Source organism: Panthera tigris, chromosome A2, assembly GCF_018350195.1.
Source record: "Panthera tigris isolate Pti1 chromosome A2, P.tigris_Pti1_mat1.1, whole genome shotgun sequence".
Lineage (NCBI taxonomy): Eukaryota > Metazoa > Chordata > Mammalia > Carnivora > Felidae > Panthera > Panthera tigris.
Genome location: NC_056661.1, coordinates 12,608,933 through 12,627,303, shown reverse-complemented (window position 1 = coordinate 12,627,303; position 18,371 = coordinate 12,608,933). Strand labels below are relative to the sequence as shown.

The 18,371-nt window shown below is 55.7% G+C and overlaps 1 protein-coding gene across 1 annotated transcript in view; it reads right to left on the bottom strand.

Annotated features, from left to right (window-relative positions):
• Positions 1-18,371, bottom strand: part of SIN3B (SIN3 transcription regulator family member B) — a 37,493-nt gene that overhangs the window by 9,485 nt on the left and 9,637 nt on the right. Inside the window, exons 5-12 of the mRNA XM_042978501.1 lie at positions 16,321-16,464; positions 10,437-10,559; positions 9,000-9,089; positions 8,412-8,530; positions 3,923-4,130; positions 3,018-3,134; positions 1,625-1,863; positions 691-874 (exon numbers count right to left, since the gene is read on the bottom strand). Coding sequence (XP_042834435.1) covers positions 691-874; positions 1,625-1,863; positions 3,018-3,134; positions 3,923-4,130; positions 8,412-8,530; positions 9,000-9,089; positions 10,437-10,559; positions 16,321-16,464 — 1,224 coding nt within the window. The remainder of the gene's footprint in view (positions 1-690; positions 875-1,624; positions 1,864-3,017; positions 3,135-3,922; positions 4,131-8,411; positions 8,531-8,999; positions 9,090-10,436; positions 10,560-16,320; positions 16,465-18,371) is intronic.

Below are 18,371 nucleotides of genomic sequence, written 5' to 3'. Positions count from 1 at the left end.
TTTGATGCCTAAATCCTCAAAGCCTGGAGCTCAGCCCTGCCTCAGTTCTGTGGTGCAGGCCCCATGAGCCTGAATGGACCAAAGCAGGCAAAAAGGCACAGGGCAGCGGCTAGAGGCGGAGCCCTAGGGCCCGGACTCCTGTGGCTGGCTTTGGCAAGTGGCCACCTCTCGTGCCTCAGTTTCCTCACTGTTAAGACCAGGAAGATAATGGTACTGCATCATAAAGTCTGTACAAATTCTATGGAACGTTCCTTCTTAGGGTCTACCTGTGCCTGGCACACAGCTGGCAGCAAAGGAAAGCTGCTGTTACCATTTGCCTGAAGGAAGGTCGAGCAAGGCCCAGTGGGTAAGGAAGGAGGGAAGGGGAGGGAAGGAGGGAAGGGGAGGGAAGGAGGGAAGGGGAGGGAAGGAGGGAAGGGGAGGGAAGGGGAGGGAAGGAGGAGAGGGGAGGGAAGGAGGGGAGGGGAGAGCCCTTTGCCAGCAATGGCAGAACCGCTACAATCCAACCCCCCCCCCCCCCGGACTAGCTCTAGGCTGAGTGCCACAGAAGCATCCATTCCAGCCCTACGAAGCCAGGGTGACGCTGGGGAAACAGAGGCACCGAGACCCAGCCACCTGCCTGAGACCAGAAGGGCCGGGAGCGGAGGGCCAGGACCACTTGCTGGCTCAGACCTGGGCAGAGGGCCTCACCTCGTCGTAGACACTCTCGATCTCATTGAGCAAGCTCTTGGAGCGGAGGGCCTTGGTGTCATTCTGTTTGAAGTTCACGGCCTGATGGTCCAGGGACTTGAGATATGCCTTCTCGTACTGCTCCCGCCAGATCTTGTTGAAGCCCTGCTGGGCCTCCCGCCACTCCTCCTCCTTGGCCTTCAGCCTGTGGGGTCAGAGGGGCTCAGCATGGGGACAACCAGGGGCACCCACCCGTCACCCCTGCGCGGGCAGCCTGGCAGCCACCCACAGATCCAGCCGGGTGCGTTCCTAACTCGGGACAGCCAGCCCCTGGCCTGGGCAGTGGGTTCTGTGCTGAACAAAAGAGGAAGGTGGGGAGCATGGGCTCTGTAGAAGCAATGTGGCTGCTTTTATGGTTTTTCAAATATCACTGCCCCAGCACCTCCTCCCTGTCCTGGCCCATGGCCCTGACCACACTCTGGGTAGTTGCTAGGTTAACTACTGGGCTCTCTTGCTTGACTGCAAGCCCCAAGAGAAGGGGCTCTGTCAGCCTCGCTCAGCTCTGCAACCCCAGGGCTGAGCACAGCATCTGGCCAAGGGCGGCCATTTAATTAATACCTGTTCACCAGGTCAGAAAGTTTTCCAAAATGTACTAGCATGTAAAAGGCAAGCGCTGCCATAGGACAATCCTATTTGTGCTTTAAAATAGCTCCTTTTCTCGTTTTGATGATTATGTGCATGGTGGAAAGTTCTAGAAGGACACAATTATTCCCAGTTGTGCTTTTCTCTCAAGAGTAGAACGGGGAAATGAAGAAAAGGCTGGAAACCACAGTAAGCCAGCCTGGGGCCCCGCTCCTCCCCCCCCCCACCCCATCACACTGGGGACAAAGAGCACTAATGGGCTCCAGGGAACCTGCTTGCAGAGCAGGTGGGACAGCCAGAATCGGGAGGGCACCTTTTCAGGACGACAGGGACAGCAGTGACAGGGTTCTTCTTGAGGCTCTCGATGATCTCTGGAGCCTTGTCCCCATAAATACGGTGGATGGCACGGCGCTGGATCACCTCCGACGTGCCCCCCAGACAGTCATCCAGCCGGAACTTCTCCTGGTCCTCAGGCGCCATCCGGGAAAGCTTCTTCTGCACACTTTCCAACACACGGATCGTGGCCAGGTTGGTCTCCAGGACGACATCTAACTATGGAAAGGAAGGCAGGGGTGGGCTGTCGAGGGTGCGGGGGGCAGCGCAGCAGGGCCCCAGGGACAGACGTGGGTCAGGAGAAGCGATGCTTGGACAGAACTAATAAACCTCCACGTCTCTGAGGGAGGATGACGAAAACCAGGAAGCGGCAGCGCTGACGCAGCTCCAGGGGCGCGGAGCACGCACAGCGGGTCACGTGGCTGGGGCGCGACCCGGCAATGGTGAGAGCCAGGTGCTCACGGAACAGGACTCGTGGGCCTCTTACCACCGCGTGAACGTCCCGCGGCTAGAACACGGGTGGACCCGTGAGAAGAGGGAAACAGTTCCCAGGCTGACCCACTTCGGGGGCATCACAGGCAATAAAAAGGAAGGACTCACTGCGTACGCAGCCCCCCCGCATGACTCCCCGGGGCACGTGCTGACGGGGAGCCAGTCCCCAAAGGTCACACCCTGGGTGATTCCCCTTAGGAAAAAGTGCCAGAGCTGGAAGCCAGGTCAGGGGTTGCCAGGGGTCAAGCACAGGGTGGGGGAAGGAGGCGGGTAGGGCCATAAAGAGCAGCGCGACAGATCGCGGCAGTGGGGGAGCAGCGGAGTACCTCAGCGGTGGCGGGGAATACGGGAACCTCCACGGGGGAGACCCCCACCCGGAGCTAAACACACGTGCCCACATACGCGTGTGCACACACACAAATACAAGTTCAACGGTGGGGATGGGAATGAGGCCTCCGGGTGTGCCAGTGTCAACCTCCTGGCTGTGACGCTGTGCCAGAGATTTTACAAGCGGCGACCACTGGGAGGAGGGCACCCGGATCGCTTGCTGCACGTAAATACACAACGATCTCAACAAGCATTTCAATGAAAAAAATTAGAGTTAATTAATTAAATTCAAATACGCATATATTTAAAATGAAAAGGAACGGTACCATTTCCTAACCAGCGGGAAAGCGGAGGGGGCAGGAAAAGGACACTTTCAGGTGCTGCCCCCTGCTGGAAAGCGCTGGAATCCCTGCTACTCGGGAGGGTGGGGAGGATCACCACGGACGCCTCCCAGGGTGGAGAGGGAGGAGGACAGACTAAAGCGGAGATGGGGAGGAAGGCGCCGCCCCGCGCCTCCCTGACCGCCCAGGGCCCCGGGGTGCCAGCACACACACCTCGAAACGCTCGTCCTCACAGCGGTGCAGCTGCTCCTCGTAGGGGGTCTTCTTGGAACTGACGAAAGTGGAGTCCTCTGACCAGGAGGGGAAGGAGACCCAGGTGTCATTCAGCACCTGCATGGAGAGGAAACGCTGTGTGCCCAGTGCAGCAGGCCTCGGCGGCCAGGACGGTTTACTACGTCGTCCAGGGTAAAAGATAATGGAGACAAGAAATGGAATCCTAATTTCACAGGAAACCACTTTATCATACAAAGGGCAACATTAATTTGAAAGTGAGTTTAAGAGAAAACGTGACTTTGGTCAAGTAAACAAATCGTACTCTTGCAGGGGTTGGCAAATGTTCTCTGTAAAGGGCCAGATACTAAACGTTTTAGGTTTGGCAGGCCATCCCGTCTGTCAGGACTATTCAACTCTGCCTCTGTCCTGCTAATGGCAGTCACAGGCGCTATGTAAATGAACGGGCATGTCTGTGTGCCAACAAAACTTTATTTACAAACACCGGCATGGGCCGGATTTTAGTTTACTGACTCCTGGGCTACATACCCTGAAATCCAGCAAGCACTCTTGAATTATGGAAACAGAGGAACACTCTTGTCTACTAACCCTGAAAAAGTACTCAATGGTCAAGCTAAATGGAACATACCAAGCACAGCGAACCTGGGACAGAGCAGGCTGACGGCAGAAAGAAACGTTAAGTCTAAACAACAGAAGAACATGCCAAAGCCTACGCCAGCATCGTCTGTCCCACGGCTGCCAAAACTACCAGCAGAAGAAACCATCCTCTCAGTGCAGGCATTTTGTCTGGCCACACCCCAGCACCATCCACCATTCAGTATTTAGGGGGTCAACACTCAGTTCTTTTCTGTAAAGCATGGGGGTGATGGGTGTTACTGTGGCACTACCTCCTTGCAGATGGCCGTCCTCCCACTGCACTTGGGCTGCTGGTAGGTTTTGGGGAGCGCTCGGTAGCTGGATCCAATGCGTTTGCAAGACGCGTAGTCAATTTCCCGGCTGATTCCATCCCCGGATCTGTCGCTCATGGGCGGGGCGAATGACAGCTCCTTTACCCCCAGGAAGGACTTGAACTGTGCAAAGAGTTCTGGAAATTTCCTTCAGAAATAAAGACAAAGAGTAAGTTGGATTCCGGGGGGGGGGGGGGGGGGGGGGGCTTTCTGAGAGGGACCTGGAGATTTCAGAATGGCTTCGTGTAGACACCTGCTGAAGGTGGTCAGAGAGGAGTGGCGAGAGGCGGAACCAAGCACCAGATGTGTGCAATGCCCTCAAATGGTGAGTAAATCTCCCTCCCACCCCTTTGTCACCAGCCAGGTCCCGCCACTAACAGGAGAGCCTTGAAACATGCTGGAATAGACAACTTAGACTGGCAGAAGCTGGGGCTACTGATGTTCTTTAAATTGTATTTATTTGAAAGAGAGCGAGAGAGAGAGAGAGCACGCCCGCACGTGCACGGGGGAAGGGGCAGAGAGGGAGAGAATCTCCACACTGAGTGCGGAGCCCCACATGGGGCTCAATCTCACAAACCATGAGATCGTGACCTGAGCCAAAATCAAGAGTCGGATGCTTATCCCACTGAGCCACCCAGGCACCTCAGTGATGGTCTTTAACCGGAAGAGGTTGGGCATCAGGCCCGGGGTCGGTGAACTATTGGCAAGCTGTCCGTGCCCGTCCTTGCAAATAAAGTTTTATTGGTACATCGTTGTGTCCATTGCTCAGTATGGTCTGTGGCTGCTTTTGCACAATGCCAGAGTTCCGTAGTGCCACCCTTGGCCCCAGACAGATAAAAGTCCGCCAACCCCTGCTCCAGAGCCTTCCTCCCTGAGGGAGAAGCCTCCCCTAGGGCGATCCCTCCCAGGAAAGGATCCCTCCGCAGACAAGTTCACATGAGTCGTAACGTAACGGCTGTGCAATGGGAAGATCTGAACACAACTGGCCCCCAGCGTCACCTGGATCTGTGATTAAATGAGTATGAAATCCTACCAAAAGGATAGTTACTTTGACAGGTGGCATGGTGACCTGCCTTCCGGCAGCTTCCTTCCTTCGTGACCCATGCCCTCCTCTCCTGAGACGGCCGTCCACTGTGCCCCAGCTGTAAGGACCCCATGCCAACTCAGCTCACAAGGAAAACACACAAGCGAATGGAAACACAGGGATGGAAAACATCCACAAAACCAGTGCAGAGGACAACGGAGGCTGCAGTCGGCATAAGCAGAAACTACGAACGCTCGGAAGGGGAAACGGTCACTCCGGCACACCCCACTCCGGCCCCGACTAAGGCCGTGCCATCACCAGGTGGCAGATCTCTGGGCCCCCGGGCATGGCTGCCTGTGGGTGTGCAAACCCACACCGAGGCTCACAACGCAAGAGAGGCCTTTTCGAGGTGAATGTTCGCCCAGCCGGGCCTCACATCAAGGCGAGCAGTCAGAGAGGCCTGCTGCCCCCACACTGCTCTCGGCACGCGGACGTGGGAACAGCGGACCCCGACCCAACGCTGCCCACCTGCTCAGTACCTCAAATTTTGAGTTCCTTCATTCTTCTCCCTTAATCCCGCCGACAACTGCAGGAAGTAGGTTTGGCCATTTGGCGAACAAAGAAACTCTCGCTCCGCTGGTAGGAAGCAGAGGCCCACTTCGGACTGGGGGCTGGTGACGCGCCCAGCTGGGCAGGCCAAGGCCACGTGCGGCATTCCCCGCCCCGCACAGGCCTCCAGGGGCCCCTCACTCGTCACGGCACTTCGTCTTTCCAACAACAGCGCCCACTTCCCGGCCAGGAACCAGGCTCAGAGCACTGGATTCTGAGCTCACAGACACGCTTCCGTGGGAGTGAGCAGGCAGTCCAAGTCCATATAAAAAGCCAGGCACGGTATGGCCGAGGCAGTGTAAGTGGCCACACCATCCTGCTCTGGGCCGTTTTTCAAAGTGTTACCACAGCTTTACCAGCCTGGGAAAGTTAACCCCAGCAAACGGGTCACCCTGACGTGGGTACCCTCTCTCAGAATCACCAAGGAAGCACCTCCTGACGACCCTAACTTGACCTTTGGGTATCCCAACCTACGGAGCCATGATCTCAGCACCGATTACAGAAAGAAACTGGAGACCAATGTCCGTTACAGACCCTGCTGAGAAAACCACAGTACATACAAATAAGGGAACATTATGCAGTCGCTAAAAATGATCATGTACGCTCACGTCTGACACTGACCACTGACACTGGCCAAGAAATACTGAATTAAAAAAAAAAAGGGTGCTGTAGCCCAGTCTGACAGTATGATGCTACTTCTGGGAAACAACGGCCACGCTCATAACCAGAGGGCAGAGCATGAATGAAGGGCCAGCTGCCAGGCTGGTCCACCCCAGACCCATCAGTCACCACGGCAAAGCTCTCTCTGAGGAGCTGGTCTCTGGGGAAGTGAGAGGTATTCGTTCTGGGCCTCAGCTTCTCCATCTTTAAAATATACAGAAACACATCTAATGTGTCCGTGAGTCCATATGATGCTTAAAAAGAAAAAAAAAGAATTGGTCCCTAACTGGTCCCGATGAGACAAGAATGTGACTCATCACCCAGACACCACAATAAAGGGAGAAATCAAGCATCTACCCTGGGTTGCCAAAAGGTGGGAAATACTGTTGAGATTTTCTCTCTTGCAACCCCCAGCGAACATATAAATAAATGAATGAACCATAAAAAGAACTCGGACACCACCGCCTCCGGATAGACAGAGGGACGTGGGGGATGGGACCGTGAAGTTGCAGGTGGCAAAACCCACCCAAGGGGTGAGGGCGCCAACACCGAAACAGTAAGGACAAAAGGGGGAGGGACTCGCAGGACGAATCAGGAGACCAAACCCAGACAAAGGGGCAAGACTGAGCCGTGTGCTTGGTGGTTCCTGTGCCATCCGTAGCGTAGGGAGGTGCTCACTCCCCAGTGATGCTTTTGAAGGGGCAGAGAGCATGATGGGATGGCACACGGAGGGGCTCCTGGGGGCCGGCCCAGGCCCACTTGTATCCTGGGTGGTGGGCACAAGGGGCTTTGCCTAAAAATGATTCATGACTCATGGAGTCCTCCGTCACATGGTTTCCTGGATCTGTGCTTTAAGTTTATACACTTTTTTAAAAATTAAAAACATTTTTTCGGGGCGCCTGGGTGGCTCAGTTGGTTAAGCGTCCGACTTCAGCTCAGGTCATGATCTCTTGGTCGTGAGTTCAAGCTCCGCATCGGGCTCTGTGCTGACAGCTCAGAGCCTGGAGCCTGCTTGGGATCCTGTGTCTCCTTCTCTCTCTCTGCCCCTCCCTTGCTCATGCTCTGTCTCTGTCTCAAAAAAAATTAAAAACATTTTTTAAATTCACAGTAAAAGGCTCAGGAGGCACCAGTCCCTGGGGACATCTTTAGCGCTAAGATACCGTGGGTCACGTGTAACGTGCGCTCGCCATGCTCCAGACACGACTTCAAAGGTCTTACGCGTCCAGCCCACTTGGAGGGCTCCAAGACCGTGCGGGACCTCTATAAATGGAGAACAGGCTCAGACTGGCTGGGACACTCGCCCGAAGGGACAGAGCTGGTGAGGAGGCAAGAAAGCACACTGTGCACGAACTGGGCACATGCACTCACCTCCTAGAACATCTCTGCCCTCCAGCGGCTGCCCCGGCCCCAAGGGTCCGCCCACACCTGCAGCAGCGGGGGATGCTGGAAGCAGACCGCTGACCCGCTAACAGGGCTTCTCTCTGGACAGCCGGGATGCCGGGTGGCCCTTTCATCCTTCTTCGAAATTTCTGATTGGTAGTTTTTAAAAGCACGTAGCAAGTGAATCTCTAGGGGATTTACGCTGGGTGATGAAAACCCAATCACCCGAAGGTTACCTACGGTATAATTCCATCTATACACTTCTGTTGCGGAAGGTCTACAGGTGGAGCGTAGGTTAGGGGTTGCCAGGGGGTTGGGGCCGAGACTGGGGTGGCGTGTAGGAGGGACACGGGTGAGGGTATCAGAGGTCAACACGAGCACCCCTGTGGGTCTGAAGCCACTCTGCATCTTGACCGCGGCGGACACACGAGGCTTCCCAGGTGACGGAGCTGTATCAACACGCACGCGCACATACACTAGAAACAGGAAACCCTGAAGAGATGGGTGGCCTGGGCGAGAGTCAACATCCTGGTTGTCACGTGACCACAGATGCCGCCACGGGCGAACGGCGCCCAGGACCTGTGTTCTTTCCTCCGACTGCAGCTCCACCTACGACCTCTATGACCCTTGCGATTGAAAACCAAATTAAAAAAAAAAAAAAGGCTTCACTCTTTCTCGAAAGCGATGACCAACGGCAGGGTGGACGGAGTTTCCGGAAACACACCCGCGTGGGAAGCCCCGGGAAGCGTCACTCACCCGAGAAACGGGCTGACGAGCTGGAGGAGCTCAGAGCCGGACACGAGCTCCTGGTTGAAGAGTGCGATGCAGCGAAGGAAGTTCTCGTAGACCTCCTGGCTCTTCAGCACCCTGCGAACCTGCGGGGACAGGGGGTCAGGGGGCCCCGGAGGGCCAGGCCCCACCCTCACCCCTCCCCTCGCTCGGCTCAGACACCGCTCGGTGAGCGCAGAGTGACCAACACAGGCATGCTCTCGAGTGACGGCCGCGGGCCGCAGGGCAATGCTCTGCGTGCAACTGATGACGTGGCGCGGACAGTGCGTGCACGGGGCCATCTCGCTGGCTCCTGCCACCGACCCCGATGGGGGAACCACGGGACCATCCTTGCTTTAGGAAAGCCATACAGCTCAGGAGGGGCGGACGTGCGTCCTCAAGCCTGCTGGGGCTCCGAGCCCTGCTGCCTCCTGCCCACGCCCCCTCTGCTGTGGAAGCTGGGTGCCGGCCCCTTCTCCCGGGCCGGCCCCAGCAGCTCCCCACCCTCCCAGCTCCCTTCCCTGGGGCTCCCATCCTGCACGTCTGAGCTGGGGGAGGCCGGCCTCGACGGCTCACCTTGTCAAAGAAGGAGAACTCCTGCAGCGTGCCATACTTGCCCACGGCAGCGATGGACAGGTCTTTGGTACCTCGGAGTTTCATTTTCTTCTGTGGAGAGAAATCCCGCGCCGTGAAGGCTCCGTTCATCTTTGTCAGAGTTGCCACATCGGCAACATTGAGCTCTCCGACAGCAACCGTCACGAGGTGCCGGGGGAGGTCTGCCCCGGACCCCTGTGGAGGAATTCTCAGGACCACCCACCTCAGCCTCCGTGGCCTGGCGAAGGGTGACGGTCACAACCGCCCTGCCCACAATCTGGGATCTAAATCTCGGCAGTTTAGGGCTCTCGACGAGAGGCGGGAGCATCACAAAATTGGAACGGCAAGGGAGACGTGCCCCTGGACACAGTATCAGAACCCTCTCCCCTGCCTGTTTTGTCCCGTGGGCTGTGATGGTGGGGGCAAGGGGACGGGAAGAGGACAGGATGATCCAATCTCTTGGATCAGCCCGGGTTTAAAAAAAAAAAAAAAAAATTGTTTTTAATTTATTTTGAGAGAGAGCACGCATGTGGGGAAGGAATAGACAGAGAATCCCAAGCGGGCTCTGCGCAGTCAACGCGGAGCCCCACACGGGGCTCAAACCCACGAACCGTGAGATCCTGACCTGAGCCGAAATCAAGAGTTGGGCGCTTAACCGACTGAGCCACCCAGATGCCCCAAGAAGCTTGGGTTTTAAATCTCTGTGAAGACTTCTGTCTCTAAACTGGACTTAGACCAGAACTTAGCTGCACTCTTGAGGCGTTGCGGACCCTACAAAATCATCTCCCAATGCTGGGGATATGTCCAGAGGACACAGAAGCCAGCTTGAAGGGGCCCCACTGGCCATATCTGAGACAGTTTAGATGCCAAGATAAACAATGAAAATCATGGGTTATAACTCAGGGTCCATGCTGGCATAGGTAACCTGATAAATGGGGATGAAGAAAAAGCTCTTCCTTACAGTAGAAACCCAACTAGTAAATGCACAAAATGTGATGGAATTAGAAAATCGCCATCACCGGTAATGAGTGCGACAGGAGCTGGATCTCAGCCTCTCTCACCTCTCAGCGGGCTTCTTGTGCAGTGACCGACCTGCACAACCGCACATGGTGGCCCTGCCTATGAAAGAGCCATTATGGCGAAAAGGAGCAGACTGAGCAGTACATCCTATTTCCACCGGAAAAGGTAACACTCCTCATACCAATCCTGTGAGCCAGGGGTAACAGGTAAACAGCCACCTGAGGAGTGAGCTGACATCCTAAGGTCCCACAGCTGATGAATTCCAGTCAGACCAGGGTCCATTCCCAGGGCCTGCTGCTCGGAGCCTCTGCATATTGCTCCCGAGGTCACCTATTCCCGAGGACCAGGCTGCCGGGTGCCCACATGTGTGGGTCACCTGTGAGCACAGCTGACGGTTACCTTGGCTGGTGCAGACACCGGACGGAGGAGCGAGGGCCGAGAGCGCTTTTTGCTGTGTTCCAGATTCTTCTCATGCTCACTCTTCTGGACGCTGTTCATTTCGCATGGTCCATTTCCCGTGAACTAAAAACACAAACACAGGAGGCGATTAGTGCTGGGCCCTTCGGGGCTGGCTCTTGGCGGGTCTGAGTGCGTGGAACCACCTTTGGCTCGGCCCACGGCCCCAGTGAATGCCGCCTGCCACAGGCCAGGGGCCCCGTCTGCAGGCAAGACGACTCCAGCCTCGAGATGCTCACGTTTACTAGGGGAGAGACCGTGCACCCAAATCATCGTAATCTTAACATGGTGAAGGTGCAGGAAAGGCCAGGATGGATGAGGGTCCTGACAGGTGCAGGAGGGCACAGCAGGGAGACACCAGAGTTGGGCGCACCCAACAGACCACTGACAACGGGGATGTGACTGCATGTCTGAGTGCCCCATAGAAAGGAAGAGCATTTCAGGCGGGGACACTGGCACGCACCAGCCTCGGCAGTAAGAGGAAGCAGCTAGTGGCTACCAGGGCACCTGCGGGGCAGGGGGGCGGGGGCGGGGGCTTCCAGCCGAGTCTGTATTCTTCTCTACGAGTGAGAAAACACGTCTTGAGGAGAGTCAGCACACAGCCAGGGGCTCGTCACCGGTCCTCCCAGGTCCTACGCTTCATAGACAGGGATGCTCCTCACAAGTGGGGTGTCTACAGGGTGTCGGCCATATTTACGAAAAATAGTTCCGGAAGAACGGTTCAGGATTTGCATCTATGTGCACGTGGCGGAGAGCGGAGCAGACGCTGGGGAGGCAGACAGGCCGCAAGGTTTTCTGCAAGATGCGTGCTGGGCCAGAGAGGCACCCCGCAGTCACCCCACCACGTCCCAGGTCCCGCCCCGCCACCGAACCTGGGACGTGGAGACACGACCTAAAGGGAGGAGTATTCTTGGCCCGAAGTGTGGGCTGGGTGAGCAAGGTGTGATGTAGCCAAACAAAATAGCCAGGAACTATCAGATACCAGTGAACTCTGTGTCCGTGTCCTCTGTGTCCCTGCTGGGGACAGGTGTACCTGGTATATTCTTACATGAACAAGAAAAAAAAAAAATGTAGGGGCAGAATTAACAAGCGGATGTTTAGTTTTTATCGGAGAATAAACATTCGTTTGCACGTGTGTAGGAAACTTCTAGAAAGATAACGTAAGACATTTGCGAGTATGTAACTCTGAAGAGAATGACTTAGAAACTGAGACAGGGAAGGGGAAGTTCACTGATGTTCTAATTAATGCTTGGTTTTCTCACGAACACGTGTGATTTTTAGCATAATAATTATACCGATCATATTAAAGACCCATCATTTAATTACAGGCAAAACTTGGCCCTTAGGGGATTGGTTACACTTCTCTGGAGAACAGTTTTCTAGAGATTCAAAGCTACTCGAAAGAACCATCTTCAACCGCTATTTCTTGTTGTAGATGCCAGAACAGGTACAAGCACCGATTCCTAAAGGAGGCGGCCGGGTGACCGAGTGTCGGCCGTGATGTGCCGAGTGGGACCAGGGGCCTGACAGGGAAATCCACCACTCACCCAGCCAGAAGACAAGCTCAGTATTATCGAGTTTCTCTAATACTTCATTCAGACAGTTCTTACTTTTTAGTTATGTGTGCCCAACCACGAACATGTGAGCCGGACGGACCCCCAAAGACACTTTGGCCAGGGGCTGACCTATTACCCATGCTGGGCCTGTTTTTGCAAACAAAGTTTTACTGGCACATAGCCACGCCCACTGGTTTACAGAGCATCCAAAGCTGCTTTCCAGCCATAATGACAGAGCAGAGTCTTTGCGACAGAGACCCACTGGCCTGCAAAGCCTAAGACACTTACTATCTGGTTCTTCATAAAACGTTTGTTGGGGCACCTGGGTGGCTCAGTGGGTTAAGCACCGGACTCTCAGGTCATGATCTCAGGGTTTGTGGGATCGAGCCCCACGTTGGGCTCTGTGCTGACAGCACGGAGCCTGCTTGGGAGTTTTTCTCTCTCCCCCCCTCTCTCTCTGCCCCTCCTCTGCTCCTGCTTTCTCTCTCTCAAAATAAACAAACATTAAAAAAAAAAAGTTTGTTGACCCCTCTTAGGCCAATTGGTCACATTTAATTAGCACAGTATCGAATTTCATCTTTGGTTTCTTTTTCCTGCAGTCTTAATGGAAATTCAAAAACTAACATAAAGGATGGTGAATAAAAGATCAAATTATACAACAGATTGTATGTGGGTGCTTTTAATAGTTTAAAAAAAGTTCATTCAATCTGTTAAAATGTACAAGACGCTCTGATCAATAAACACAAAAAAACCCTCTGCTGAATTGATAACAGACGCTATTTAAAGAAACTGTGTGGGCAGGTGCTTTTGGGGAGGGAGATGCTGACTCTTCCAGGGCGGGCTTTGTCAGCGTCCAGCTTCACAAATGCTCAGCGGTGCCCAGCAGGGGGCGCGCGGCCATGGCAATCGGAGAACAAGGCTAGGCCGGCCCCACGCAGCACTGAGGACCCAGCACCAAGACTGAAACCTCAAGGGGAAAAGTAAGGCTGTGCCTGCTGCAGGCCTGCAGAGTTCGGACCGCCTGTTTGTGAGTCATCACGTGTCTGCTGTGCACCCCACCCCCACAACTCTAGCAGAGGGGGGCTCCGGCGCCGGCTTTCCCAACTTCCTGCAGAGGCAGGGCTCGCAGCCCCAAGGACCTGCTAGGGTCCCTCCCCCAGTGCTGCACCTCCAGCTCCTGTCCAGGCAGGGCGCTCTTGAGAAAGGGGACGTCCCTGGCCCCCTGATCTCTGCCAGGACCGCGAAAGCGGGCCTGGGACTCGAGTAGGCGCCTCTGCCCCGAGGATGGGCTGCCCCTAGCGAGGGCAGGGCCCGGGGCGAGAGCTGCCACCACACAGGCCGGAGCCCAGGTGCGAGATCCCGATCCGAAAGCACGACAGTCCGACAGCCCACCGAGTGTGCCACAGGAGGGGGTGGGTCGGGGCCAGCCGGCGGGCGGCACCACTCAGCCCCAGCTACTGGGGCCCAAGTGCGCACAGCTGCATCCCAGGCGCACCAGCACAAGGGCGCGCGCAGCACCGCAGGGGGCCTTGTGTGGGAAAAGGGAGCCCGCCCGAGGAGGGCCGTGGGCTGTGGCGCTTCAGAGAGACACGCAGGGCCGAGAGCGCACACGAGGGTGGGGACGCGAGGAGGTGGGCTCAGCTGAGAGCCTCTGGGAGAGGGGAGCTCCCTGTCCCCAGGGGGCTCTGCTCAGCCCTCCCCAGGTACTCCCCAGGGGCCTCCCACAGGCCGGTCCTGGCGGGGCAGAGGGAGGCCCTGCGCCTGGGCGGACACTCTGGGGGGACGCTGGCGCTGGGAGAGGGTGGGGGATAATCCGTCTGGGTCCTACGCCCGCCTTCCCTGAACAACGAGAGCTGCTCTTTCTGGGGTACCGCGTGTGTCCCGGGCTGAGCGCAAAGCACTTGACGGCTTGCCAATCTGCATCTGAGCAGGAAGGCCATCATCCCCAAGTGAGACACAAGGAAACGAGGCGCAGGAGGTGACGCGGCTGGCTCAAGCCCTCCTGAGCCCCTGTGGAGGCCGAGCCAGTGTCTCGGCCCAGACTGTGTGCTCCCAGGGCCCGACCCGGCCCTCCAGCCCCTGAGCACGCCCGCCCGAGGCTCCAGGAAGGTTGGAAGGACAGGCTACAGCTCCCGACTTGACAGGAGCAGAGCTTCTGGGACTTTGAGTCAGGAAGTGTTTCTGGGTGGTATCCCGACTTAGAGAGAGCACTCATGGACACTGAGAGGCCATGCGATTCTACCTAGAATGTTGATGGCATCCAAACCCAGACTCCTGTGCCCATCCCACCAAGCCCCCGACCCGAGACTGCTGCCCCCAGCCCTGCCCCACCCCCACCACATCGTCATTTAGAAGCGGGACCCTGGAGAGGTGGTGATGCCCTAAGGTGGGGCGGGGGGGGGGGGGGGGAAGGGGAGCAGTGGGCACGCTTGTGTGCTCGCGCCCCAACTCAACGTCCAAAGCAGGGAACAAAAAGAGGAAACGGAACAGTCAACAAACTAGGAATAGAAAAGCCTTTCTTCAATCTGATAACAGGCATTTACGACAAGCCCAGAGCTCCCAGCACACTCCGTTGAAAGCCGGAAAGCCTTCCGTCTAAGGTCAGCACCAAGACAGGGATGCCTGCTCCCACCACTTCTACTCAACACAACAATTAGGCCAAGAAAAAGAAATAAAAGGCACCCAAATTGGAAAAGAAGGAAAACTGTATTAGCAGATGCCATGGTATCGTGTATATAAAAATTCCGAGTGAAGACACAAGACTATTAAAGCTAACAAACAGCTCAGTCGGTTAAACATCCCACTCTTGATTTCACCGCAGGTTACGATCTCACGATTCACGGGTTCCAGCCCTGCGTCAGGCTCTGTGCTGACAGTGTGGAGCCTGCTGGGGATCCTCTCTCTCCCTCTCTCTCTCTCTGCCTCTCCCCCACCTGCATGTTCTCTCTCAAAAACTAAATCAGCTTTTAAAACTAAGTAAAAAATAAAGCTAATAAACAGATTCAGCCCTGCTGAATCGAGCTCTGCGTCGGGCTCTGGCCTGACATCCCAGAGCCTGGAGCCTGCTTTGGATTCTGTGTCTCCCTCTCTCTGCCCCTCCCCAGCCCGGGCTCTGTTTCGCCCTGTCTCTCAAAAGTAAATAAATGTTAGAAAAAAAATTTTTAAACAAAACGAAACAAAAACCACCAAGTGCTGGGGACGAGGTGAAGTGCTCGGCCGGCGAGAATGTAAAACGGTGCAGCTGCTGTGGAACAGTCTGGCAGCTCCTTAAAAAGTGAAACATAGAGTCGCCGTATGACTCAGCAATTCCACTCCTTGGTACAGACCCCAAAGAACGGAAATCGGGGACTCAAATCAATCCCTGCACATGCCCGTTCACAGCAGCATCACTCACAATCCCCTAAAAGAAAACAACCCAGATGTCCACTGGCGGAGGAAGGGATAAACCAAACGCAGTCCGTCCACACAAAGAAGTATGACTCAGCCATAACGAGGAACGAGGGCTGGGCGCATCTCATGACGTGGATGAACCTCGGGGACATCACGCTGAGTGGAAGCCAGACACTAAAGACCACGTGACATGTGATCTCCTTTACCCGAAACGTCCAGAATAGGTCAATCTACAGGGACAGAAAGCAGCCTGGCGGGTGCCGGGGGCTGGGCGAGGAGGAGCAGGGAGTGCCTGCGCCCGGGGCCAGGGTCTCCTTCGGGGTGATGAAAATGCTCTGGAACTGGACAGAAGTGCTGGTTGAATACTACTGTGAACCAAATGCCACTGAACCGAATGCTTCAAAATGGTGTATTTTACGTTACGTGAATTTCACTTCAAGTTTTAAAAAGCCTTACGTTCACAGAAAATAAAATGAAAAGGATGTGGCAAGGGCAGCCCGGCGGGCCTCAGGCCACGGCAGGGGGGGAAAGGCCGAGGATGCGGTCTGCACGCCTGCCCTCCGCTCCCAAGCCCCTCGTCGCCCTCTGTGCCCCCCGTTCCCCACGCTGCCTTGGACCGCCCCCACCTGCACCTGCCCATAGGGCACCGGTTGCAGGCAGGTCTCCACAGCAGGACCTGCCCCAGCAGGATGTGGACGTGAGCCTGAACGGGGGACCCATGGGTGTCTGCACGCTGTGTGCCTTCTGGGGGAAGCCAGTGTGTCCTGGGGGGGGGGGGGGTGGCAGGTAAGGCTGGCCTGGTCTTCACGGCTGCCCTGAGAAACAGGGTCCCGGCTGAGAAGAAGGTGGCCCCCGGGTCACAGTGGGCACTCTGTACTCACCAGGGAGCGCTTGGCTTCAGGCAGGAACTGTCCAAACTCGGACAGCAGGTCCTCCTGGCCCCGGAAGAGATTGGCCACCTCGGTGAACACCTCCTCCTCGGACATGCCTCGGAATGGCCGGCCCTTCGTGCTCAGCTGCTCCTTCTGCCGATTTTCGGGAAAGGGAAAATGAGTCGTTAGCCAAGGAACGAGGCACCCCAGGCTGTGACATTCAGGCATCCCGCTGTGGAGGAGACAGAGGGATGACTCACGAAACAGAGAACTAACCGGCCGACAGAGCCCGTGACCGCCACCACCAGGAGACAGGAGTGCGGCCTGCCACCCTGCTAACACCCCGGGGTGCCCCGCGCTGGGCCCCCTCGCTCTGGAGAATAGCTCTGTACGCTTTTGTCCTGGTCCCACCGCACGACACAGCCTGAGCCCTGGCCAGGGATGGGGCTTGTGTAGGAGTGTGGACGGAATGAGAGCGGGGCACAGTCGTGCCATCAACGATTTGGCCTCCACCCTTGCGTGTCCTCAACCAGAGGCTGGGGAAGTACAAGGTGAGTGATGAGCCCACTCCCCTCCCAAGGGCGAAGGGGCCTGTTTTGCTGCGCAGGGGGGAGGGGAGCTAGGGCTGGACCTTGAAGGGAAGGGACTACCAGGATGAGGGGCTTGTCCACCCGGAGTCACAAAGACCCCAATGGTTGAAGGAAGACGGCCCGACCTGGAGCTTAAAGCGACAAGATGAAGACTGGAGGGGACTCGGGTCGGGAGGGGCGGAAACAGCAAGCAGAACTCAGGACGGCCATTAGAAATAAGTCCCTGTCAACTTTATCCCCAAGAATGTGACAGAGCAAAGGTGGCGGTGCTGGGGCTCCCCTAGAGTGGACAGCATGACATTCCTGCTCCGTGGCTCTAAGGGGAGTGAGCCCTCCCATCAAGTGGCCTTGACATTTCCCTCCCAGCCCTCAGGTCCCCTGAAGCCCTCTATCTGATCTGACCCCTGTGACTGCACTGCACAGACCTTCCTGGCTTCGAGACAGTCTACCCTTTGTCTACACTCAGCTGCCTGATGGTTCTGACTGGTGTGTCAAATTCAACCTGAATCTCCCCCTCCTGACCCCTACTACCCCCCCACCCCCGTCCAGGGTTGGCAACCATGAACCCCAGGCCTCCTCCCACACACGTTTTTTTCTCCACCCCGAAGAGCTCTAAGTTTCTCCTTCCAGACCGAACCAAGCAGCAACCACTTATGTCTGTCGCCCCAGGCCGTGCACAGAACTTGCTGGCAATTAGCATAAATAAAGGGTAGCTGTGTTGTCAAAACAATCGCGAAGCCTTCTTATAAAAAGAAGACCAGCTTCTTAGGTCCTTTTTAAATCCCTGTATTAGGTGCTTCCTAGTGCTTCTTGGATGCAGAGGTGCCTCAAAGAGCACATTAAAATCCTAACGAGGGGCGCCTGGCTGGCTCAGTCAGTAGAGCACATGAATCTTGACCTCAGGGTTCTGAATTCAAGTTCTACGTTGGGTGCAGAGATTACCTAACATCTTGAGAAAAATTAAAAATAAAATAAAATTGGGGCGCCTGGGTGGCTCAGTCGGTTAAGCGGCCGACTAAGGCTCAGGTCATGATCTCATAGTCCGTGAGTTCGAGCCCCGCGTCGCGCTCTGTGCCGAGAGCTCAGAGCCTGGAGCCTGTTTCAGATTCTGTGTCTCCCTCTCTCTCTGCCCCTTCCCCGCTCATGTTCTGTCTCTCTCTGTCTCAAAAATAAATAAAAAATTAACAAATGATAATCAAATCAAATCAAATCAAATCGTAACTAAACAGGACTCCAACAGATACTGGTATGCCCATGTTCACAGCAGTATTATATTCACAACAGCCAAAACACGGGAGCAGGCCAAGTGGCCATCAATGGACGGACAGATAAACACAACTGGGGTGTCAAGGCCACGGAATATACTTCGGCCTGAAAAAGGAAGGAGATTCTGACACAGGCTACAACGTGGACGGACCTTTAGGACATCATGGTGAATGAAAGAAGTTAGACACCAAAGGACAAAGACTG